Source organism: Prunus persica, chromosome G8 (genome assembly GCF_000346465.2).
Source record: "Prunus persica cultivar Lovell chromosome G8, Prunus_persica_NCBIv2, whole genome shotgun sequence".
Lineage (NCBI taxonomy): Eukaryota > Viridiplantae > Streptophyta > Magnoliopsida > Rosales > Rosaceae > Prunus > Prunus persica.
The window spans coordinates 1,051,655-1,078,268 of NC_034016.1; the positions used below are offsets into that span (position 1 = coordinate 1,051,655).

At 34.8% G+C, this 26,614-nt stretch overlaps 2 protein-coding genes and 1 pseudogene across 4 annotated transcripts; 1 reads left to right on the top strand and 2 right to left on the bottom strand.

Moving 5' to 3' along the window:
* On the top strand, nt 8,651-12,790 carry LOC18768375 (F-box protein SKP2A). Its single transcript, XM_007201725.2, has 5 exons — nt 8,651-8,860; nt 9,538-9,887; nt 11,137-11,485; nt 11,566-11,707; nt 12,177-12,790. Exons 1-5 carry the CDS (start codon nt 8,666-8,668, stop codon nt 12,548-12,550), a joined length of 1,410 nt encoding a protein of 469 aa, XP_007201787.1. The 5' UTR covers nt 8,651-8,665; the 3' UTR covers nt 12,551-12,790.
* LOC18766848 lies at nt 13,280-21,526 on the bottom strand (annotated as a pseudogene).
* Nucleotides 21,148-25,858, bottom strand: LOC18766436 (serine hydroxymethyltransferase 3, chloroplastic). Of its 3 annotated transcripts, XM_020569888.1 has the most exons (13): nt 25,663-25,858; nt 25,502-25,573; nt 25,074-25,328; nt 24,412-24,607; nt 24,139-24,313; nt 23,951-24,068; nt 23,717-23,829; nt 23,465-23,587; nt 23,152-23,256; nt 22,968-23,054; nt 22,783-22,890; nt 22,217-22,289; nt 21,148-21,843 (listed from the first exon to the last, which is right to left on the bottom strand). In XM_020569888.1, the coding sequence occupies exons 3-13, from the start codon at nt 25,291-25,293 to the stop codon at nt 21,569-21,571; spliced, it is 1,593 nt and encodes a 530-aa protein (XP_020425477.1). In that variant the 5' UTR covers nt 25,294-25,328; nt 25,502-25,573; nt 25,663-25,858; the 3' UTR covers nt 21,148-21,568. The 3 variants fall into 3 exon arrangements, with proteins under 3 accessions (XP_020425477.1, XP_020425478.1, XP_007200292.1); XM_020569889.1 differs by lacking the exon at nt 25,502-25,573 and having other exon boundaries at nt 25,667-25,858; XM_007200230.2 differs by lacking the exon at nt 25,502-25,573.

Below are 26,614 nucleotides of genomic sequence, written 5' to 3' on the forward strand. Positions count from 1 at the left end.
AATTTTGAATAAAGAGTTTGGGAAATGGAGAGATGCGTTGGCAAAAACGAGGGACAACATTCGAAGCGGTCAAAATCTTGCCGACAAGATAAAATATTTATAAATGCCATTTTATTCAATTTAATGTCACTTTTTTTCTTGTTGCATATTCTTTTATATATATATATAAATATTTTCTTGCATTTCCAATTTGTTTATATTTTCTTGCATTTCAATTTTTTTTAAAAATAGATTATGCAAGCACAAATGTGGTTCGGTGCCATGGGCCAAGGCAAAAAAGGTTTCATGAATCATCAATGTTGAGACGTTGTGAAGAATTGTTCGAGATTCAAAACTATTTCTACTGGTCCGACGGTTGTGTTGAATGAGACGTCGCTCCACAATTCATCGACAACCGATTCGCCATTGGACTCCCCAATGGAGAGATTGGATCAATCAAGGAGATTTAATGAAAATCAAATCCCTAAGTTATGGTGATATCCCTATCTTAAGTCTAAACAATTGGCTAATTAAATGGAGCACAATTGTTGACCTAAGGAATATTCTCATTGTCCACATGGAGCCACATGGAGCTTAAGTTTGGCTAGCCTAGGCTATAGCCCAGGTGGCTTTTTTTTTTCCAGCCAAAAAAAAAATCATAGCTCACCCAATTTAAATAACCTAGCCTCCTTTTATTCTCCTCCTTGAACAACACGTAGTCAATAAAAAGAGAAGGGGAAAAAAAAAAAAAAAAACTCACACACAGCACATAGAAGAAAAAAAAAATATAAAAAAAAAATAAGCACCCTATCCTTGCACGTAGAAAAGAAGAAGAAAAATGCACTTGTTACTGCTGCACTCACCTTCAAGACTCAATTCAAGTGAACCAAGTTCATATATTCGTGAGATAAGCTTCTCTCAATTTGTTGATGTTTTAATTTGAGGATTTTTTGTTTTCGTTTTTGGAGTTTATGAAGTATTAATTAGGATTTTCAATTGAAACTTATAAATTATCATTTAGGGATTTACAATTGGCGCTTATCAGTTTCAGTTTATGAATTATGAATTATCAAATAGGATTTATAATTGATTTGATTGTTCTTGCTTATTAAATAAGTGTTTTTATTTATTATTAATGAAATTACATAGTACTGTTGTATTTTCTATCTACTTAGTACTTTGCATGTAAGGTAAATTTAGCCCACTCCATTTTGAAATTCTAAGTCTATCCCTGACTGAGATATATGTTCCCACAACTAGCTCACTCGAAAAAAAAAGGATTGACAGCAGATTTAACCGTCTCTTCATCAAGCATGCAATTTCAAACATCAAGAAGGCTATATATACTAGCAAGTTGGTCTCGACACACAACTCTTTTCTTTATAAAATTAAAAATTAAAAATTAAAAATAAAATAATTTGACTTCAAACTCGATCAACACTTGATCTCATTGAACTCAAATGCATTTCTCATGTATTAGCAAGGGCTGATCCACGTACAGGCTGGAATAGACTCCAGTCCAGTGCAAGATTTAAAGTTACTAGACTTCGGTGCAAATTTTACGAAGTTGTCCCTACTCTCACAAATATTAGCCTACCCCTCTTTGCCACATGTTGTCTCTTGTGTTGCTTTTTGTTTTTAAATTTAATAAACCAATCAAATTTTGCTGCTTTTATGTATTTTGGCTTCTCTTGTTCTCTTCTTCGTCCTTTTCTCTTCTACTTCTTTTCTCTTGTGCTGCATTTCTCTTCTTTTTTTTGTTTCTCTCTGCTTTATTTCTTTATTTCTTTTCTTCTTCTTTGTATTCAGTTTATTTTCTGCTTTATTCTCTTCCTCTCTTTGTGTGAATCATTGTTTGTCCCCCTCTATCTCTCTCTTACTCTCACCGCTCCTTCTCTCACCAACTCTTTAATTGTTATTGTTAGGTTTTTAAGATTAGGGTTTGGTTTTTAAATTTTTAGAATTTTTAAATGTTAGCCTACCTCTAACAAAATTTCTGGGTCCGCCATTGTGTATTAGAATTTCCAATTGACAACTCTTGAGATATCTGTTAATTTATTTGTTATGCCAACGCTTGATATAATTCCTAGTTGCTAGGCTAAGTCTCTTTAAGTTCTTCAATTTACATATAAACCTTTGTACTGGGCTGAATAGAGAAATCTTTAGTTCCAATCCAAATTGTATTTTCACTTATTTTAAGTTTATAAATCATTTATTTATCATCAAATATTTTACAAAACCCAAAACGGGCATGCAGAACAGTTAACAACGACACATCTACAATTGTTTCAGTCAAAATTTAGTACTTAACATTGCAAGACATGTTAACAACGACACATTTCTAACATGGGAGTTCATGCTTGCTTCTAATTTTTTTGGTTTTTGATACTGGGAGAATAAAGGTTAAATATGTGTTCTTATATACCAAGAAAAAACATTCATGAATGGCAACTACTTATTGAATGCATGAAGAGGATCCTCTATATTTTGAGCATGTTTCCCACATGTTCTTTTGCCTTTGGATTAGGTTTAGATAAAATTGAAACCTCCCCAATGTTATTTGAAGTGCAATTTTGGCAAGTTGTTATGAAATATGTACCAACCATACATGCATATTTAAACTCTATTTTTTTTACATCAATCAATTTGAACCCAAATCCTGGCCCAAGGCGATCAAGGCAACAACCCAAGACCCATAATTTTTTTTCTTTTCAAATTTGATGTTTTGTATTAGATATTTCTTTTTTTAATGCGGAAAGCAAAAAAATAAACAGAACTTAGATCCATGAGGGCGCAGGCACAAAGAGATTCAAGTAAAAAGAGTTCACAATCGAAAAAGAAAGACAACAAGACCAAAATTTAAACGAGATCAAAGAATGACCTAAAGATGGTAAAGCATTAAGACATCTCCTTTGGAGATGCTCTGACACACATTTTCTCCTTTGGTTTCTTTATTTATTTTTCTTGTTTTTTTATGTATTTATTGCCAAACTTATTGCCAAAAGCATGTAAATACAAATGAATTCATCATTTGCACTCAACCCATCTGGCGTGCAATGAAAGCAGCTATAAAGCAGTGGCCGCAACCTCTAGCTGGCCTCGAGTTGATAAACCAATACAATATTTTGTTTTTGGATAACTTGACGGCCCACGCAAGAGCCATTAGTAAATATGACTTGACTCTTGATTTGCCGTTAAATTTGAACCTAATTTTTTATATTTATTTATTTATTTTTAAAAATAAAATTAAAAATATTAATTTTTTTTTCTTCTCCAATTTCCCAGCTGTCATATAAATTATTAACATTTCATTCAGTTTTCTGTTAAATTTTTTTTAAAATTTTTTTTTTTTTTAAATTGAAGAAAAAGAGGAAAACAAATTCCCTGAGACCCACTGAACCAAACCCAGCGCCAACCCCCCCATCCCTCTTTCTCCTTCCCTGCCCCTCCTCCTCCACCCCAGACTCATCCCTCCCCTCTTTGACGGCGGCAATAGATCCATGCTCCCACCCCCACCCCACAAAACCCAGCCTGCAACCCACCCTTGGAGAGAGAGAGAAAATATATATATTTCAAAATTTTAAAGTTTTTTATTTTATTTTTTAATATTTATATTTTTTTTTATGTATAAAATGACAATTTTGCTCTTATATTTAAAAAAAAATTGAATGAAATGTTACGGATTTACACGTTAGGAGACAAATTGGCGAGAAAAAAATGTTCATATCCTTAATTTTCTATAATAAATAAAAAAAGATATGAATAAATAAAAAATTAGGCATAAGTTCATAGGCCAAATCAAAAGTTAAGCCTATCAAATATTATGCTAATATTAAAATGCCAATACTAAAATGCAAATTTCTTAAACTATATTTATGTACTAGCTTGCGTATGCAAAAGGATGAATTTGAACCACATCGATCTCTTTATACACGACACGATTGTCTTTTTCTCTCTCAAAATAGTGGCAAATGAAATGCAATTAACTATATATAAACATCGCATTTAAATAAATGTGGTGAAAATAGTATTATACTTCAATTATAGCCATAGACTTGTAGCCGTGATTACCTATAAATCAAACAATCACTACGTTGGTAAAAGGGTGGCACATAGTTTTGACAAGAAACATTCTCGTGAATATTCAATAGAGGAAACGGAATAAAAGAATGCTTCAAGCATTCATAAGCCAGTTAGGATTTCATATATTTTATGGAATGAGGTAGAATCATTTTTCGAAAACATTATTTTTTTCAGAAAAAGGAAAAAAAAAAAAAGAAGTAAACAAAATACATAAAGTATGCACTTGACCAAATAATCATTTTATTAATTCTTTGTTGCAGTTGAAATAAATAAGAAAATACTTCCCTTCTTATCAGGTAAGTAGAAATTTTTATATTTTTATTAATAACAGTGTAACATGTGTATATAAGTTTTTCGTTTTATATTTTTAATAAATTATGATTCGCATAAAAAAAAAGAAAATCTTCTTATAAATAAGCAGACAAATAGTATTCAATGAAATATACGCATTATTTATTGAAACTTGATTGACTCGCTCATTCTCCAGAAGTGACTGCAAAGAATAAAATAACACTAATCTAATTAAATTATCACAAGCAAACAAAATTAAGTATATAAAAAGAGAATAAACGAAGTAAAAGACAACCCGTAACCGACAAGTTACTAATATATTGTTTGTGTCAACGTACCATTATGGGCACCTAAAGAGTATCAAGTAACCTACTCAATAATTGTCACTAAAATTCGGGAAAAATAAATATAAAAAATTTAACTTTTCATAGGATCAATCATGCAATCTTTTTCCTGTGTGAAGATGAAGATGAGAATCCCAACCCCCCAAAAAAAAAAAAGAAAAAAAAAAAAGATGAAGATGAGAATGTATCAGGACGAGAAGCTGCGCAGAATTCATGAGCACAGAGAGGATTAAAAGAGATAAGGCAGGCTTTTGGTTCAGAAAAAGGGAAGAAGTGTGTTCCCTCTGTGTGGAAGGTGGATGAACAAAGAAACAAACACAAAGATATGATAGAAAATGTATATTAAAATTGGGAAGAAACAAAAAACCAAAGAGATACTTACGTGATTTAAATTTGATTTCTGACCTCCACTAGGCACCACCACTCATGCATTTTTGAAAGCTGAAGTGAAAGGAGATAAGAACGCTTCTGTCACTTTTGACCAGGATTTATTTGATTTCAATTTGTTACAAGTTGTGCGATGCCAATCATGATGCATAAATATAAAATCAATATCGGTTTGTCGCGTCTGCACCCATTTTGCAAATTGTAATTGTAAATCAAATACGGAATTGTGAATTAAATAAAGTACTCTTGCGATATTTGTTAAAAGATTGAATTTCGAGTTCTTTAAACGATTAAGTTAAAGATAATATCGATGCAATAACTCTAAACAAATGATATGTCAAGATGAATGAGTTCTGCATGAGAATTCTTTTATGTGCTTAGAGACAATGGAGGGCCCCAAACCACGACTAGGTGGAGCAGGTTCCAAATCCTGATGATGGGGTTAATGGGGTACATTAACAATCAATCAAATGTATGTGTGGCCAAAACAACATTGTTTAAAAAATTGTAACTGTAATTGTAAATCAAATACAATTTCCTTTTCAAATTGTGCACTAAATATAATTGTTCTATTTGAAAAAGTACTCTTGTGATATTTGTTGGACGGTTAAGTTTCGAGTTTTCGAAGCAATTAGGTTGAAGACGGTATCGATGCAATATGAGGATACGATATGAACTTGTTTTATAAGCAAATTGTGAACTTGGTAAGTAGGATGGCTAATGGTGGTTAGCTAAATTGGTTTAAGGTCTCTGTTTTTTTGCCAAAACATTAATATTTAGTAGCTCCCAAGTTACTGTGGTTGTCTTCTTATAACTGAAAATAGACAATGAGTGTGGTGTGGAGATATTACAAAGTCAATATATATCGCATACTTTGCTTCCCTAATTTTCACGTTATCTGTCATGCAAAGCCAGAAAATAGTAAACTATTACTAGGATGCGACCTCCCAAGTTGGCCATTTGCTTTTGTTGCTTTTGTTGTTTGCCAACTGCAAAATGTAAATTAGAATTAAGGACGATGTTTTGCAGCAAAGTTGAAATATTAAGAGATTTCGCCTCGGTGGCATTATATAGCACGCATAATTAATACATGCAAATGAGAAATAACAAAGCAACGAAGTGGCAAGTGGCAATGTTGGATTGGAGCAGTCGTAAATTTTTTTAGGAAGAAATTAAAAACCGCGTTAGGCCGGTTGGTTAGGGTAGTATACACTAAATCTAGCCATGTTTTGGGTAGGCCGAAAATTTTCAGAAAATAAAAATAGGTAAATATGAAGCAACAAGACCAAGGAAAAGAAAAAAGAAAAAAAAATAGAGAGAGAGGGACACAAGTGGTAAGGAATCACGTGATTAGATATGAATGGTATTAAACTCTATAATTATTTTGAACTGGGTAAAATTATTTGCACATCCAATTTTTTTTACACCCTAGCCCAATTTCTTGAACACTAGCCTAGTTTTATAGCAATAGATGCTAATTGTTTTACATGTATTCATTGTTTTTTTTTTTTTTTTTTCAAAATGCAGTTGATTTTTTTTTTCTTTCTTATTTGATGGATGCAATATCAATTTTGCTGTTTATATTATTTAATCATCATATCAGTGCCATGCACATATTATAGTTTTTGGAAATTTCTTGTATCGGTGTACCCGTACTATATTCATGTAACGTGCAAGTTCTGCCTACTTGACTTCCAAATCCTAAATCCACCACTAATAATATATAGGTCTCATTATTATCGAGTTTGATCTCCCTGCGTATAGATTATAGTAGTTCAAGCTATTGTTTATATAAAGAAAAAAAAATTAGAAACGTATTCGTTTATTTGTAATGGGAAAAAGTGCTTCTAATGCCTTGCTTTCCATTTGTATGCTTCGAAACAGAAAAGAAACAATTTTTTCATGTGTATGGCGTTCAATATGAGCCACCATTAGTGATTTAAGATGAAGATCATCTGGGCCCATAAAGATTAACATGGCTTAAAAGCCTAATTTAAAGAAAAAAGGCAAACTCCATCAAGACACGTAACATTCTTCACGTACTAAAAGAAATCATTTTTACTTTTGATAACTTATTTTTATATGTTCCACAAAATAAATATACTTTTGTATGTAGATGTAGTGAGGGATCACATAACAGGGATAAACTTTCTTATACTTTATTATATATACCCATTATTCTATATCGCTTTTATCACGTGACTATCTAATTTTAGAGATACATATATTTGATTTCATTAAGTTACCCTTACTGCCACTCTACAGAACCGTACATGAGATTTTCACCTCATACGGCTCCTCATTGAATTCATATTATTCAAATTCATCTACCTCGATTTTGACCTTATAAATCAATGTATATAGAATTAATTATTAAAACTCGTGCATCTATGAAGGGATGAATACAATGAGATTGAATATTTGAATGAGGTGTAACAATTAAGGTATAAAGTATATTAATGTGTTTTAGGAATATTTTAATTTTTTATATAGTAAATTACAAATATTCTAAGTTTTATATAATTTATATTAATTGTTTCGTGATGAAATGAATGGTCGAATTCTAATGAAATATGATCCGGGTTCCGGCTTTGTACTTATATAACAAGATAATTGTATGTGTACTAAATGAAATATTCTTTTATGAGGTAGTTTGATATAGGAATTTTTATAGAAATGTCACATGAATTTATATATCAATTTCAATTTGTTATCTTAAAGAAAAATTTAAGCATTTTGAAAAGTTAAGGTGACATTTTACTTAAATTTTTCTTTAAGGTGACAAATTAAAACTGATGTATAAGTTTAGATGACATTTTTACAATTATCCCTTTGATATATTATCAGAATTATTTATACCAACATAAATTGATTAGGAATTTTTTTTTTTTTGCATGTTAATACATGTGATATGGGAGTGGAAAAATCGAATCTAAAATCTCATATGTACAATATAAGTAAATACTCTTAATTACTTTAGCTACAAATTTCATACATCGTATATATTTTTAGTCCGTAAAAATATAAGTTGTGACATTTGGCGAGTAAATTTACATCCTTGTCCTAAACTTACCTTTTTATCTTTGGATGTAGTGAGATGTAAAGGAATATTATTGGATATGAATGACTAATGAGGGCAATGATAAAAACGATAAATAGCAAAAGGGCCACTTGTGGTGAAAAGAAGGTACATCAAACCATGTAACATGAATCATTCATGGGTGGGATTGCTTTTGAGTGCGGTTTCGGTTATACGCAAATGGAACCTTCTAGTTCTTCTCCAGGTCTTGGAAAACTCCGTCCTTTCATTTTTCATATATTCTTTCTTTGTCACATTTCTTTTCTTTTTTTGAAAGGCTTAAAGAAAAATTATATATGAAAATTTTCACTATAACATTTTTCCGTTTAAAATTTTCTTTGTCACGAATCTTTTTTCCTTCGTAAAGGCTTAAATGGGGTTTTGAGTTTGACCCAAATGGGTCATCCACTCTCTCTGAAGAGTTCTGATCTGATCAAATAAATCAGGACCGCAGTTGTGGGTCCCACTTTTCTGGTCCCACCATCATATCAAATCAGTATTCATGGTGTATTGCCACGTGGCACCATACACGTCTTCAATTCTCTGCCTAGACGCTTCTCCTCTCTTCCTTTTATACTTATTAAATGTTCTTTCTCTTTCTCTCTCTGTTTTTCTGTTTCTCTGCTTCACGAAATCATCAAACCGAGACCAAAACAAAACAAGCCCACATACTGTTTTGATCAAGAACCTTATTCAGGTATATGATCAACGCATGAACTTTCTCTGTTTTTCAAAGAATTTCTGTATGTTGCTCTGTTTTGTTATAAGTACTTGGTCTTGATGAGTTCAATTTTTCAGTATTAGTTTTTCTTTTTTCTAAATTTAACAATTTGGTGTCATTTTGCGGAGCTATTATTTTGATTTCCTCTAAAAGTTGCACCTTTTGTGTTCTAAGTTCAAATATAATCTTTTGTGTTTCAAATTTATGTTCTTTGAAGTTGAGGTTCCATTTTTCATTTCATCATCACTGTCAAGCTTGTTCCTTTCTTCTAATTTGATTTTGAGCTTGCTTGAACTGATACCAGTTCTGTCTTTCAATTTACTGAAATGGGTTTCTTTCAAAAATTAAAAAGAAAAATTGAAAGGGTCTCTTTGATTGTTGAAATTTCCTTTTTGCTTAGAAAAATTGAAAGCTGTAATATTTCAATGTTATTATAAGCAACCTAATGGGTTTATTTATATTTACAAAATAACAATGGCTTTTTAATTTGAACATGATTTACTCTGCTATATCTGTTACATGATTCTCTGCAAGTTTCTAAGGTGTTGACACATGGGTTTGTGTTGGTACTCTATTTTGTTGTCGTTTTTCCACACCTTTGTTTTCTCTGTATCGGAATTTGTACTGACTTATCCATGTTTCTCTCTCTTTAGCTGGTGACAGAAACGAGGAGCTTTTCTTTTATATTGTTTAAGGCGGTGAGTTTTGGGCTGAGATTAGATTCTGAAATGGTAGGAAAAGAAAACTTCAAGACTGAAGACTTGAACTTGTGCTTTGAGAAACTCATGATGTTTGGTGCTGGTAGTGCTGGTGCTATTGCGCTTGGTGGTGGACAAGTGAAAATGGAAGGAAGGGCTATTACTGATTGGAAGGATATTCCCATGGAGCTCCTGTTGCAAATCCTTGGACTTGTCGATGATCAGACGGTGATCATGGCTTCTGGAGTCTGTCGTGGCTGGAGAGATGCTGTTTGCTTGGGCCTTACCTATCTCTCCCTCTCATGGTATATGCTTTGCCCTCTGTACATCCTTTTTTGTTGTTGTTGCTGTTGCTGTTGTTGTTGTTGTTGTTGTGGCATCAAAACTAGTTGAAATATTTTGTTTGATGATACAAATAACGAAACAAATATGTTGACATAATGTGTGTGTAAATATTGCCCTGTCCTCTTTGATAAACCATTCTCTGTTCTTGTGTAATCCCTTTTGACAGTTTTGTTACTCTTTAGAACTCGATATGATTCCTCCAATGGTTTTTATTAATTAAAATGCATCTCAAAAATTGTTTTCTGTAAGGGTATTATGAGAAATGATTTCAATTTGTAAGAGCGTATATAGGGTTATGTGAAAATGATGCTTTAAGTGTTCCAGATCAGACTAATTGTATTGCTTGCCCATGCTGTCTAGTTGTAAGATTACGTCTAGATTCACTTCCTGGAGTTGGTAAAATTTTATTTTGTTCCCTGCGCAAGGCTCTTTTCATCTCAGCTAATTATTTGAAGTTATTTGGAGTTACATTTTTTCTCCCAAGACAGTTCCTGATTTTAAGTTGGCCTCCTATGTTAGAATGGAGATATATTTATCTTCCTCAATTTTTGAAAGTCAATTCTCTCTCTTTTTTGTGACATAATGTCTGTAATCTTTATGAGAGGAATTTCATCATGAATATCTTTTTGAAATAGATTTAATTGGAAGGAAAAGATGTTGATAAGGGTTGCTGCATTATGTTTATACAGTCAGTTTAAGCTTTTTGTTAGTATTGCGCATACAATCTCAATGTGAAATCATGGGGTATTTTGAGATCCACGTTGTTACCAACTGTGTGCGACTTAGTTAGTTGTTGGTACTTCATGTTTCTGGTTATCATTAGTATATTTATTTTCAGTTTATTTCTTCCCTCTCCCCTTACCCTTGCCAACCCAACACAAAAGGAGAGAATGTAAGTACATTGATGATGCTCAACTAACAGAGTTGAAAGCTTGCTAAGGTGAATCAAAGACGGCTGAGAAAGGAGCTAAAGATCCTATGGAAATTTGGAATATCAAAAGCGTAAGACTATGCTTTTGGGTACAGGGAACTTAAGATTTTCCCAGATGCCAAATCCTTTCTCTGTTGTTTCCAGAAAGTAAATGAGTGACATGAAAAGATTCTAGAGATTGTCTATGACTTGATTTAAGCTTTGTGCATTGATTTAGAAAGAAAAAAAGGTTCTGAATGCCAATTTAATCATTACTAGCTTGTCAATTGTCTTTTCAGGTGCACCAAGAACATGAACAACTTGGTCCTATCTCTTGCTCCTAAGTTTACAAGATTGCAGACTCTAATTCTACGTCAAGATAAACCCCAACTTGAGGATAATGCTGTTGAGAGCATTGCAAACTTCTGTCATGATCTGCAGGTCCTGGACCTCAGCAAAAGCTTCAAGCTCAGTGACCGCTCCCTGTATGCCTTAGCTCATGGGTGCCCTAATCTTACAAAACTCAACATTAGCGGGTGTACAGCCTTCAGTGACAGTGCTCTTGAGTATCTGGCTAGCTTTTGCCAAAAAATGAAAGTTCTGAATCTTTGTGGATGTGTCAGAACTGCATCAGACAGGGCATTGCAGGTAAAGATAAGATATTGAATTTTTTTTTTTCCCACGTCTTAACTAAGATAGTTCTATTAATACCGTAAAATCATGTGCAGGCTATTGGTCGTTATTGCAGTCAGTTGCAGTGTCTGAATCTTGGTTGGTGTGAGGATGTAAGTGATGTTGGAGTTATGAGCTTGGCATATGGATGCCCTGATCTCAGAACCGTTGATTTGTGTGGCTGTCTCCAAATAACAGGTATTTTGGTTACAGTACCTGTTCCTTGTTACAGTTGGCTTTGGCAGTCGTATTTCTCAAATCTCGTATTTGCACATGTATGTACTAATAGGTGCATTGCAAGGGAATCAATGCTGCTATTATCAAGTTGCTTAGTATTGGCTGTGCTGTTTCAGAGTTGGCAATCACTATCCATCATTAACCTTATAGTAGCGATTTAGCATTGTCTTCAGTAAAATGCCTAATGACTTAATGAAATTTTTTATTAGATGCTTAGGCTAACCTTTCATGTCCTTTTCTTTTTATGCCTTCCATTTGCTACCAATTGAAATAATTAACCCATATCCATCTTGATGAAAGAATGCGCCAAAAATAGCACTGAACTGAAAGAGAGCCCTTATAATTGGAGCATGAGGAATTGAACACAAAATGTAGTTTACCTGGTTTATGGATAGTGATCATCTCTGATGCCTTTATTCTTTCATTGCAGATGACAGTGTGATTGCTTTGGCAAACAAGTGCCCTCATCTGAGATCCCTTGGCCTTTATTACTGTCAGAACATTACAGACAGAGCAATGTATTCTTTGGCCCAGAGTTTAGTGAGGAACAAGCCTGCAGCAGTGTGGGAATCTAGGAAACCCAAGAATGATGAGGAAGGGCTCAAGACTCTCAACATCAGCCAATGCACAGCACTCACCCCTTCTGCTGTTCAGGCGGTGTGCGACTCATTTCCCGCACTTCATACCTGCTCTGGAAGGCATTCCCTCATTATGAGCGGCTGTTTGAACTTGACTTCCGTGCATTGTGCCTGTGCTGTCCAAGCACACCGCACGGCTAGCGCCTTTCCTCATTCGGCTCATTGAGTAGAGGAAAGAGGATTAGGGTAACAAACAAAAGTGTGTGGAAGGGCCGAGAACCCAAAGCCTCAGTATATATGTTTGTGATGAGATGTAATCAGCAGCAAATGGGCAATGGCCTGGAACTACGGACTTTAAGAAGTATCTTGACTCATGTTATCAGCTTTTGAATTATGACTTTTGCAGCATTTTGACTGCTGGAAAACAAACTTAATTTTGTTCATTTTAACAAGCAATTTGGCGTTCCCATACCCGAAGCCGACCTGAAAATATATTTATTTATATTTAAATAAATAAATAAATAAATAAAATATTTATATTTAACTTTAAATTAACCTTCCTTTTCTAATTCTTTCTAATCTTCTTTAGAATTTCATATTGATGTGATTTTGAATAGTTAAGTTGAATTTTATAATTAATTTGGATGTGTTGAATAATAATTTAATATGAAACTTAAGTTAAAATGTATGATAAATATTTTTTATGCATAAACAAAAAATTGGGGCTTCGGGACGGATATGGGGGATAGTCTTCCGATGGGAATGAGAACGGGGATTCTCTGAAATCTATTAAAAAGGGATAGGTTCGGGGACGGGGGAGGAGATGGAGAGCGGGACAGGGATGGTATTGTCATACACGGTCCCCACCCTACCTGTTGCCATCCCTAAACCTAACCCTCTCACTTTAATTGGTTAATTGATTTATTTTTCTTTTGACTTTTTCCATTATTTACTATTAATTTGTTTGCAGCTTGGAAGTGATTTTGAAGCCTTGAATTCTCATTTTTCCGTTCTTCATGTGTTTAGACTTCAAGGCTTCAAGATTCCTTTCAAGCTGCAAACAGATTAATGGTAATTAATGGATAACTTCAAAAATGAAGTAATCCATTAGAAATGGCCAAAATAGATGAAATTGGAAAACCAAAAGAAAGAACATTGATTCCCCATTGTAGAATTGCCTTTTCAATTGGTGGACCATAAATCTCTATATCACCACTAGTCTACAAAAACAAAAAAGCAGTAATGGCAAATGGTATTGAGTGCAATTCTTTTTCACGCATATTCTACAAGACAAATCTTACTAATAAAGAAACACAAACACTTTAAGCATACCTCGGGCACATAAACATTGCCATTTGTATTCAGTGCGATGCCTTCACTAAGCAAAGCCGATAGCATTGGAGACCAGTCTGAGTTATTGTCAGAGATATCAATTTTCCTCCCACCAACAAAAGCCTCAACCAGAGTCCTCTATACTCAAAAAAATACCATAAAAGAATATCAGTCATTAGCAGTCCTTGCCTAGACCACCAGCGTCTTGGCCCGATTTCTGCAAAATAAAAAGAAATTTCCCAGAAGTCCCATAACACTTGTTTTGCTCACATCCACCAGCGTTTTTCTAACAACCAAACAAATTAACTAAACTCAATTTGTTTTTAAACTAGGGCAACACTTTGGCTGGGTTGAAACCTCAAACTAGCTTTCATCCACTTGGTAACAACTTGCCAGCTTCATTGTCATAAATCAACAAGGAAATAGACAGCCTTTCTTCTATCATATTCTAACCTAGCTCCCTCCACCCAAAATGCATGAAGAACAAAAGGCAAAAAGTAAAGTTTATTGTAAGTTATAAACCACCTGGTTCAAAGTTAAGGTTCCAGTCTTGTCACTGCATATAGTTGTGGCAGAGCCCATGGTTTCACATGCAGATAGCCTTCGTACCTACATTTATAATTCCATCGTACCCATTTAATTATATGCTTAACCACAAAGTACATGAACTACAAAATCTATGTAGGAATAAAAATGAACATAATTACACATACCAAGGCCTTATATGCCATCATTTTTCTCATCAAGTAGGCAAGCCTGTGACATAGCCAAAGGGAAAAGAAATGAGGAATGTAGAAAGATGAATGCAAACAATAAATATATGTTTTACAACAAGAAAAAATCAAGTTCGTCAGTGTAGTAGATATTATTCTTTCTTTTATTGAGATCAGGTTACTTAGGTGAAAAGATAAAAAATAGTTCTGGCATGAAAAAATGAGCACACTTGCGTCAAGGTAACAGCTAAGTGAAGCCCTTTAGAAATAGCAACCTAAAATATTTTCTTAGTAGTCAAAATCACACTTTCGTATTTACAGTAAATAACCAGGTAGACAGACACATATTGACTGCAAATAACCAAGTAGTTATTGACATTGTTAATGTATGCATTTTGAGTTTTTGTTTTTGCTTCCCTTGACAATTTTGTAATAGGATTTTTATTGTTTTTATCAAGCTCAAGTTTAGATTAAGAATAGCTTCTCTAGGTGTTCTTAACTAACAACTATCCTATGGAGGTTCAAGCAAATTGACAAAGGTAAATTGTGCATTGCATCACATTGCATTAAATTGATTTCATAAAATGATGACTAGTTATTTGTTTCTCGTATGACTAGTCATCCTTGCTCTGTAGGATTTCCAGCTGGATAATCAACTTTTTTGTCTCATTCTCCTTTTTCTCTCTGCTGCCATGTGTCGATTCTGACCTAAGGAATTTTTGGGTGTAAAGGCCACAGAATTCCTCTTTTGGCTACTGTCACTCTTGCGTGGAAGTTTTTGAAAGTTTTGCTTGCCATCTTTCTCTTCTTCCTCCTCAAGAGAGAACCATCTTATTTTCATCTTATTTTCATCTGTGAGTTTTTCCAAATTGATTTCTTTTTGAAAAAATGCATTTGAAATATGAATCTGCATCTAGCTACTTAAAACACTTTCTCATTTATATCTAGATTAGATTCAAGATTGATTTCTTCAAGAGTATGATTTCTTAAAGAAATTGGTCATTCTTCTTTGAATCCAAATTTTGGTTTCTGTCTGAGTTAAAGCTTGCAAGCTAGTGTCATGGGATGAATGAGCTGGAGAAGGAGCTGCCATTGCCATGAAGAACTGAGCTTCAAGCTTTGCTAAGTTGGAGAAGAAGATTGCAGAAAGGAGGTATAGCTCATCTTCCTAAATAGATCTAGGTTTTTCTTGAGCTTGCTTATGTTCCTTTGTAAGAATCTTTTTCTACTTAGTGAATTGCCTGGTCGGTTGATGACCCTCAGTTTTTCCCAATGATGGGTTTCTGGGTGAACAATTTCTGATTTGCATCTCTGTAGTTTTTCCGGGTTTGTGTTCTTGGTGGTTGACTAGTCATCGTATGATTTCTGGGTTTGTGTTCTTGATGGTTGACTAGTCATTGTATGAATTCTGGGTTTGTGTCATTGTAGTTGACTAGTCATCATGATATGTTGTTTGGTGTTTTCTTAATTATGATGATTTCACACACTTTCACCATATATAGTTGTTGCTAGCATATGGGTTGTGGCATGCTCTATGTGTATTCTTGATTGTGGTTGTTCATAACTAACAGTTGACTAGTCATAAGTGTATTTGGTCAACGTCTAAAGTGTGTGAAGATTGTTGCGGTTTGTTTAAGTGTCGTAAAAGTTACCCCTCGCCACCTAAGTACCAATTTTAGACATACTGCTGTTGAAACAATTTTAGTGGCTCCATGTATGGCATCTCCAAAGTCAGTCTCTCCGGCCTCAATCTGAGCAGTTCCTTTTGCATTTTTTGTATGGAGTGTTAAGTGTCTATACAAATTATATATTGTAAATCAACTATCATGTCATAGAGAATGGGTCACTAGTGAATATCAGAATTTACCTGAGCAATAGAAAACCCATGACATGAACGACTACTTTGAGTCCAACAATAGAAATGATATTAGCCACCCCATTTAAGCGCACCTATTCATAGTCATATATGGTTCAGCACAACATGCCATGCATGAAAAGAGAATTTTTTTTCAATGTAACAGTTCGTTAAAGCTGACCTGCAAAGGGGTTTCTTCACCAGTGTCTTCCGAAATACGAGCCATGAGCAATCCCCGATCGGTATTAACCCCAACACTGGTTACTTGAAGAAACAGTAATAACAAAACAATGAAAGTTCTATTTCCACATCACACGTTCAGCAAATAAAAACAAGCCTTCCAAAAAAGAAGAATCAGCAGGTAGACAAGGAATTTCAGATAAGCTCTTGATTGACTCTAGAAAAACTAAGTACCAGACATTGAAGATGAAAGATAAGAAATAATCTATCTATATATATATATATATATATATATATAACCCACACATCATATGCAAAGATCAAAACAGCCTTTAATAGCCTGGACATGACTCCATAGCTTTCAAGACAGTACACTTCAGGAAAGAAGGAAGAATAGTTGCAGGCAGAGATAACGGTAAAGAGAGAGATCAGAATCTTTACCAGCATACTACCATAGCCAACTGCTACTTTGCACCCAGACATTAGAAATGGTTGCTGGAAGTCCTTACGAACCTGCAAAGAAAAAGAATATAATTTACAAAAAAGGAAAAGGCAATGTTCAACAAGGGTACATAATAGGCATAAAGGCTCACAATATTGCTCTCTCCAGTCATGCTGGATTCATCTATTGAATGTGAGTGGCCAGTTATTAAAATGCCATCAGCAGGGACCCAAAGATAAAATCAGAAGATTAATAAAATTTTCATTTGATATGCACTTTTGAAATATACAACAAAAGTCTACTGAAAAACACCCATACCTGATCGCCGATGTTAAGGGGTATACAACATCACCAACAAGAATATCATAAATAGAGACCTCAACTCTTCTGCCACCCCTAACGACCTGCACTAACACCAAAGATAAATCTAGTAAAAGAAAAGAAATAGAATCCTTACACATTTGAGGTAGCAACAAGGGTAGCACACCTCCAAATGTATGTTTCTATTTTCCTCATTGAGATTCTGGAACTTGAGAGATTCTGTAATCACTAATGGCTGCAGGAAAACAATGCAGGAAAAACTCATGAGAGAATTCAAGTAACATATATGCATATAAGTCAAATCACAAAAGAGGTATCTCAGGCAACAGCCAAAAAAAAAATTGTAAGATACGATGTTTATGTATATAAGTCAAATCACAAAAGAGGTTCTTTAGAAGACTTGCCCCCCCATAATTCTGCAGAGCAGGGAAATTATGCTCCTTCGTCAGTGCAACTAGGTCGGCTTTTCCAATTTGAAAATCACCATTCAGTTGTGGCTCGGGAAAAATCATAAATTAGAAGAACAATAGAACATGAGTCATGTAATACACATTCGTTTTAAATGAATTACTTGTGCTGATTTTCTAATTATCCGTTTAACCTTCTGCCTTTTTTCATCCTCCCCAAGTGTCCCTTGCTACAATGAGACAAAAATTGGTTTAGCCAAAGCCTTGATGAGAAAAATTAGTTTCCCAACAACCGCAAGAGGCCAACTGCAAGGGGAACAAAGTTGTGTTAAGGGCAACAAAAGAAGACAACTACACAACCAATAATACCGTAACATCAATCTAACTTTAACAGTATCTGTACGGACTCACCTGATAAAGGCAACAACAAAGGAAATCAGCCAATGATTCCATTCGAGTTTGACAGTTGACGTAAACCTCCCCAGAAACTCCACGATGATAAACTAAAGAAAAGCAAGTGAATGCCTATAGGTACAAACAAAAAGGTGGGAAGTTTAATATAGTTAACCTAAAGGTAAACAAATCCACACAAAGTCCCTTGCATCAGAACTAACAAATTAAATAACATGTTTGACAGATAAACAATTTCACTTCACTTTGGTAGAAATTAAGTGCAGAACTCAACATGGGAAACAAGTTATTTGAGGTACATGAGAAGATACCATAGTCAAGGATCTTTTAGATAAAGAAGAACAAAAATCATAAATAGATGAGAAGACACCAGATAACAAACATAAGTTACTGCTCTGTTAACCGGTCATGACTTACTTGACAAAGGACGAAGGTATTGAATGTCAGTGTATTCTTCAGCTTGTGAGCATAGTCTATGTTGGGATCATGGTTCAAATGCAGTATATTTATCCCTTGAAAGTTGAGGACAAGCAGGATGCTAACTTGGTAGAAAGCCTGAGTTCAATGACAACTTATCAAAAATACAAACAAGGAGGCAGATTATGTAGCACGACAATACATGGTAAAGAACAATAATACTTTAGTTTACATAAACGCAAGAACAAGCATGTACCTGAAGCAACAAGTTCCTCCACATTATATTCGTTATAAGAGGATCTCTGCAAAACAATGTAACTATAACTGCATTACTATAACCATCAGAGAAACAAATATGCCATCCACATTTGGTCAGTTCGATTAATGATATCGAGATTCAATAGAAATGGGCCAAATAGAGGTAGCCATATTCAAAACAATAACACAATAGATATGGGCCACCATTGCAGAAATCTTACTTTCGACCAACAGGGGGTCTGTCCATCAAGTGATCGTTAGGAGGCTCAGTAGCCAACGCTTGTGCTCCAAGAGTATCCATGATAAGATTCACCCACAAAAGCTGCATAAAAAACAAGGAAAAAAGAGTCCACAGGTGTACGAATGCATGGAGAGAGAGAGAGAGAGAGAGAGAGAGAGTACCTGAACAGCATTTAGTGGAATATCATTGGAGAAACTTGCTGCCACGGCATTTATAATTAGTGCAGTAACATTGACTGTAAGCTGGAATTGGATGAATTTCTGAATATTTGCATATACGTACAGATCGACCCCATCTAACAACCTAAAGCATTCAGAAATAACCAATGAGTCATGTGTGAATTTAACATTAAAACAGTAAGAGGGACGTGCCAGAAATTAAGACAGTGCCAGGTGAGAGAGAAGAAGTAATACAGAAGGAAACAGTAATTAACAAATAAAGGTAACCAAAAATTATCATCGAATAATATTCAGAAAGACTGCATGGTATTCCTAACCTTCACAACTGAAGCAAAATCATCATCCAATATAACGATATCTGAACTCTCCTTGGCAACTTCAGTCCCTTGAATACCCATAGCAAGACCAATGTCGGCCTGAACTCAAACGTGGAAGATTCCAAACAAAACATCAAACATTAACAAGTATATTTAAAAAGGAAACAAAAGAACCAATAAACTACAAAGATAGTACTACGATGATTGTAACCTGCTTCAATAAAATAAAATAAAAAGAGAGAAAAAGCAAGTAAAAACATCTGAGATACCTCAAGCAGTGCAGGCGCATCATTAGTGCCATCTCCAGTGACAGCAACACTATGTCCCCTTCTCCTCAATGCTTGCACAAGCAGAAGCTTGTCATTGGGTGAAGACCGTCCCATCACCTGCACGTTTAAAAAGCAAAGATTGAACTCTCTACAAATATGCCATGGGACTTTAATTCTTAAGCACGCACACCAGCAACCATATGAATGATACACAAGTTTCATACCAAAATCTTCTCAGCATAATCTTCTCTCTCCCTATCAGAAAGCTCACGAAAAACATTTGCCTCGATCAAAGTTGGTTCAGTAGCATCTTTATCATCAGCAAGTATGCCACACTCCAAAGCAATTGCTTTTGCAGTTTGAAGATTGTTGCCCGTAACCATGCGTACTTACATGTTCATCAAGTTGGAAGGTGATGCAGGCCAAACTGAAATAGGCTAGAGACTGCAGTAGGAATACTAAAGGACCAACTGAACCTTTCCATGCAATAAAGATCACTAGAATATGGCCCTGTATATAAATATCGCCATGCTCTGGCTTTCTGGTATATGGTTTAGAAAGTACTCCAATTTAGTGTTGATGGTCATTGTGCAATATGAATGGGTACTTACAGATTTTCTGTCAAAGATTTATTGCCTATTAAACTAAGAATCCACTGAGGCGATAATTTTGTTGAATCGAGTAAATAATTGTTGTCCTTCTTGTCAACTCAAAAGTAAACCTTCAATTGGATCAAAACTTCTCATATTGGAGAAGTTTTCTCCCACATTTTTATCTTTTAAATATCCTTACTTCGTTGCATATTTCCATCAATAGTCTTGATGACGAATGATATTTATGGATTCTTTAGTCATTAAAGTACATTGTGCCTGTGCTGTCCAAGCACACCCCACGGCTAGCGCCTTTCCTCATTCGGCTCATTGAGTAGAGGAACGAGGATTAGGGTAACAAACTAAAGTGTGTGGAAGGGCCGAGAACCCAAAGCCACAGTATATATGTTTGTGTTGAGATGTAATCAGCAGCAAATGGGCAATGGCCTGGAACTAGGGACTTTAAGAAGTATCTTGACTTGTGTTATCAGCTTTTGAATTATGACTTTTGCAGCATTTTGGCTGCTGGAAAACAAACTTGGTTTCGCCTCATGGTTTTGGCGATTGTTCGTTTCCAAGAGCGCCTACTCGTTAACTCCTGGCTCTGCATTTCCTAGAAGAAAATCTTTCTTTAAGCAGAGAGTCTAAAAAATTCATTTGAAAACCTAAACATTACAGCAACAAACGCTGAGGTAGACACCCTTCTGTTCCATCAAGACGACTAGTACTCCTCAAGTAAGATGCAGTGTGAGGTCTACTTCCCATTGAATTTAAATGAGGACATCATTTGAAAATCATCCTTGCAAAAAGTTACAAATCAATCTCTATTAGAAAATCTAATTGTGACGATTTTCAAATTGTGACAAGGGAAAAAAAGGCTGAACAACAATGTCCCTCAAATAGTCTTAATTGAGGCGTTCTGCCCAAATCACTTCCTAGGACAAAACCATTAAAAAGATTTGTTGCAGCTATTTTAGTGCTGCAGAACTTGCAACCATAGGCCCTTACTCCAGATTTATCAAGTGATCATCAATTCTAAGTCAACTGTCTCAAGCCATTGATATGTAGTACTTACTCTTCACGTACACAAGTCATTTAACTCTCACTTACTCATCTTCGCACAAGAACAAAATTGAAGATGAATACTAATACACGAGAAAAAGCATTCTAACTGTAAAACTTTCCATGCCGGAACTCTAAGGTAGCCGTCCACATGCTACCTTAAAATAGTTGTGCAGGCATGTTACAACAGAAGTTATTAAACTCGCATTTCATTATAAGAACATTGACCACATGTGTCTAACTATACGATTTATACTCCAGGTATTGGGAACTGGGTGGTAAGCCCTTCAACTCTTCTCTGCAGATCTGACACCCGATCCTTTAGAGAGAATTCAGGGGAAGCAACAAACCTCATAAAATCTTGAAGCTTTGATCCTGATACTGCTCGTTTAGCATCAATTGTTATCTGCACACCCTCATGAATGTAGTCCGCAACTGCTATGAATTCTTTCTCGGTGAATCCCCTTGTCGTCATGGCAGGTGATCCGATGCGAATGCCACCGGGCACTACAGCACTTTTATCACCTATTTCATCAAACATTACAGCTGTAAAATCAAGGGGAAAAAAGGCTGAAAGACAAACAAAGACAACAACTACACAAACAAAATAAGATAGGGCCTCAAACCAAAAATAAAGGTCTGGACACTTGGGGCCCATCTGGTAAAATTATACAGCTAAATGGCTTGACTAGAGAGTAAGAAGCTATATGCGTAGATTTGGATTAAAAGAAAACACATGCATTTTGTATGATTCCTTGTATATAGCTATTTTGAATCCATTGCAAATAAATTGTGTCTAGTTCAAATACATGCTTTCTAAAGATGTTTTTCCATTCAACCTAATTCTCAAATACAATGTTCTTTTAATGATTTCATCCAAATGGACCCTCAGACTCACCAGGTACTGAATTCTTGTTGAGGGTAATAGAAGCCATGTCAAGAATTTTCTCCACTCGAGCTCCATCAATCCCCTGTTAAAAAAGGAAATGTTAAATAACATTGGTAAATAAAATATGGTTATGAACTAATCCAATCACAACTTTATTGCTTAACTCATTATCGAAAACACTCTAAATTTGATAACTTATAATATGAGAATAATTATGATCTCTGATGACAGAACCTTATATTTTCATCCACACATGAGAAAGAAACAAAACAGAAAAACGTAGCTCAAACAGTAAACGAATAGGATACAGGAAGATTCCCTAAAAGAAAAAACCAACCCTTGTCAAGCCAAAACAAAGGCCCGTAAACACAAAAACTGGTGAACTCATAACTCATCTCACTAATATTTTTTGTTCTATCCATAACCTCTAAATGCTAGCCTTCTAAGAAAAGAAAAAAGTGCTAAATAGAAAACAAAAGCTCCACATTTTAGGACAAGTTCTCATTTAAGCAGCAATAAGAAATCTGTATCGAAAAATTAAAACAAATAAATTAATAAACAATCTAGGAACTTACTAAAGGCCGCAAATCCACAAGAACCAGATGATTATCACTTCCACCAGAAACTAGTTTGTATCCAAGTTCAGTCAATCGGCTTGCAAGAGACCTACAATTAGAGACCACCTACAAGGTAGAGCAGCCACACTAAATTAGGACATGCCTTAGACCATTTTCACATGAGGACAGTATAATTTCAGTACCTTGTTCTGGTAAGCCTTAAATTCTGGGGACTGTGCATACTTCAAGCACACTGCAAGGCCCCCAATAGTGTGGTTATGAGGACCACCCTGCATAAAGAACTCCAGCCTTTTATCCTTTCATATCTAATTTTAAAAAATAAATACTGAATTTACAGATTAGATATGGTTCAGATTTGTTACTAACCTGTAAACCTGGAAAAACAGCATTGTTGATGGCAGATTCTAAATCAACCCCAAGAACTGCATCTTTCTTGAAGAAGATCATTCCACCTCTTGGGCCTCTTAAAGACTAAAGAGAAATGTATTAAATATGTCAGATCATCCAAATGTAGCTTACAAAAAAGAAAGCACATGCTAAGGCTATTTATGAAGTATACTGAGTCTAGAGGAAAACAAATCGACATTTGCACATGTTTACACAAGTCCATTTATGAGAAATCTCAGAATTTGGAAAAATTTAGCTTAGTATAAATACGTTACACAAGTATGAACAATACCTTGTGTGTTGTTGTGGTCACAATATCGCAGTAGTCAAAAGGATTTGCAAGCACAGAAGCAGCAACAAGACCACTTATGTGAGCCATATCCATCATAAGAAAAGCACCAACAGCATCTGCAATCTTCCCATGCAGATTAGAAGTAATAGATCAGTTGCCAAAGAAAGACACAGTGCTTATATATGATAATGAATTTCATATCATTGTGTGAATGAAAATTATTTATATGGAATGAAGACATAAAATACTAACCTTCCTCATGCGAGGATAGTCAAAATCACGAGGATAAGCACTAGCCCCGGCAATAATGAGTTTTGGTTTAAACCGGTCAGCCATTTCCTCAAGCTTGTCATAATCAACGAGACCTGGATTTTGTTTTTGTTTTTTTAAAGGAAAAAGTCCAACATCATCCCAAGAGAATAACCGTTACATCTTTAGTAAATCTGAAACACAGAATCATTCTTATCCCGAAACAAAATGCAGCACCTGTGGATTCATTTAGTCGATAGGACATGGACTCAAAATAAATGGATGTGCCTGATACCCGTCTTTTAGGAGTCATGAAACCATGAGACAAATGTCCCCCGTGAGACAAGTCCAAACCCTAAGGTACATGCACATGTTAGTAGCCACCAATAAAAAAAGAGCAAGACAAAGCCAAGAGAACAACATACCATGAGACGGTCATGAGGTTTAAGAACTGCAGTATAAACCTCAAAATTTGCAGGAGAACCAGATAATGGTTGAACATTCACACCCCACTTCTTTCCATCTAAGTGAAATGCATCAAGTGCCCTTTTTTGGCATAGTGTTTCAAGCTCATCAATGTGCTCATTACCACCATAGTACCTGAAATGTACTGTCAAACTATGAGCTCCACCAAACATAATCGTTTTAATAAAAGTAACCAGTTGAACTCACATTACTCTGGGTCTGAGTATATGTACCTTTTACCTGGTAATCCTTCTGAATACTTGTTCGTGAGACATGAGCCAACTGCCTCCATCACTGCCCGATATGTAAAATTTTCTGAGGCAATAAGCTCAAGGCTCTTGAACTGTCGCTCCTTCTCCTTTTCAATAATACCACGCACCTCAGGGTCAGCCTCACTTAACCCATTATCTATAAAACTGCTTCCATCGGCTGTAAATCAATTAATCAAATTTAGAACAAGTCGGACATAATTCCTGCTACTAACCAATGACTCCTTTAATACTTCAACAGAAGTTGGAAAAATCCAAGCCGAATATATGGTTTTTTAAAAGGCTTTTTCATTTATAAAGATGGTTCTTTCAAAAAATTGAGTAACGAAACTCTGCAGTTGTACTGAAAGTAGTGATTACAAAACCTCCAAAGATGAATACGCAAAGCATATAGCATTCTGGCAGATGCCAAGGAAAAGGTTACCCCTTCTTTTCGTTTTTATGTTTTCTTTAAGTGAAACTGTCATTAAAAATTATAACACCATAACCTTTGCAATCCCAGAAGTATTCCTAACAAAGAAATCCCAAAAAACAAAAACTTAAAATACATTTCAATACGATTTACCAATGGAATCACAACTACATAGAAGTAATTGATAACTGCTCAATGGTTGGAGTATAATTACCTCCAATTTCGGGCAAAGGCACAGAGACAGAAGAGGATGGCCTTCCAGCAACCAAGCTTCCTTCAATGTAAGAATAAGATCTACGGGTCTTCACGTAATTGAGTTTTAATTGATGTGAATATCCACCAAAGCTAAGCCCCTTGTTTGGAAAAGTTGTTCCTTTGGTCCAAGTGGGCTGTTGAATAGAACCCATCACTGCAGCTCCACCACAAGCCTGCATCTTGGCTTCCAAATACTAGCCTGCCGCACAAGCTCCTACAGATTTCACACAAAACTATGAGCGGCGAGCACAAGTTTAATATACAAACGAAACGAATATGCATAAATGCACACATGGGTATATCACTTTAATTCTATAAACAAAAAAACTATGCAAAGAGTTCAAAAAATGGTTTGGAAAGTAGTCATTCTCATACAAAATCACACACCCTACAGTATTTGACTCCTTAAACTTCTTTTTCAAATGACTGGGGCTGAGAATTCGAAAGAGAAACGTCTTCCTAAGCAGAAGAAACACTTAGAATATGTTGATGATCGCAGCTTTTAAACAGAAAGAATAATCTAATCAAAGGGTTAATAGTAAACTTACCCACTTTATCAGGTTTGCTGAGGATAGAGCTTCCTTTGCAATCTGGCGTTAGGAGCAAAGCTGACGATGGAACTCGCACAGGGAAAACGGTGGGTTTAGTGTTAGGGTTTTTGTTCTTACCAAAAAATAAAAGAACAGAGCATAATATCAGACCCGTTGCAAAAAACTTGGTTTTCACTTTTTCTTTTTTAAAAAATAATAAAGAGGAATGCTAGCAACCATCTCTCTAACCTTCTCTTTTGAACATTCTCCTTTATCTGTTGGACATTCTCCCTTCTCTTTATGACAAGTGTCATTTTCTTTACACTTAAAACAATGCCATTAATGCATCACACAATTTAGTTTTTGTTTTCCAAATTTACCTTTTTAAAATGTATTGGCTTTTATATTTCCTTCAATTTATTCAAATTTTATTATAACTTCTTTAGCATATTGTTAAAAAAATAAATAATTAAAAAAAAAACGTCATATTTTTTAAAAATAAAAATAAGGTTTGTTTTATGACATTGTTATCATCTTTATTTTGTTTTTAACAAAGCACGCGCCTCTTTGGAAAAATTAAAAATTAAAAAAAAAACTTCAATTTTTATTTTCTTATTTAATTTTTAACAAGGTGGTAAGAAAGTTATAAAAAAAAAAAAATTTAGCTTGTTATTAAAAAAAAAATTAATACATTTAATAAGGGTAAACTTGGAAAACAAAAACTAGTTTGTGTGATGCATTAATGACATTGTTTTTAGTGTAAGGAAAGTGACAGTTGTAGTGAGAAGAAGGGAGAAGGTCCAAAAGAGAAGGTTAGAGAGAAGATTGTTAGCACTTCCCAATAATAAAAATGTGAGGATTGCTTTAGTGGTGGGAAAACTGTTGGATTTTTATTTTTTTATTTTTTTATTTTTTATTTTTTGATGCTGACACTCGAGATTTTCTTTTGCCCTTTTCATTTTTATTTCTT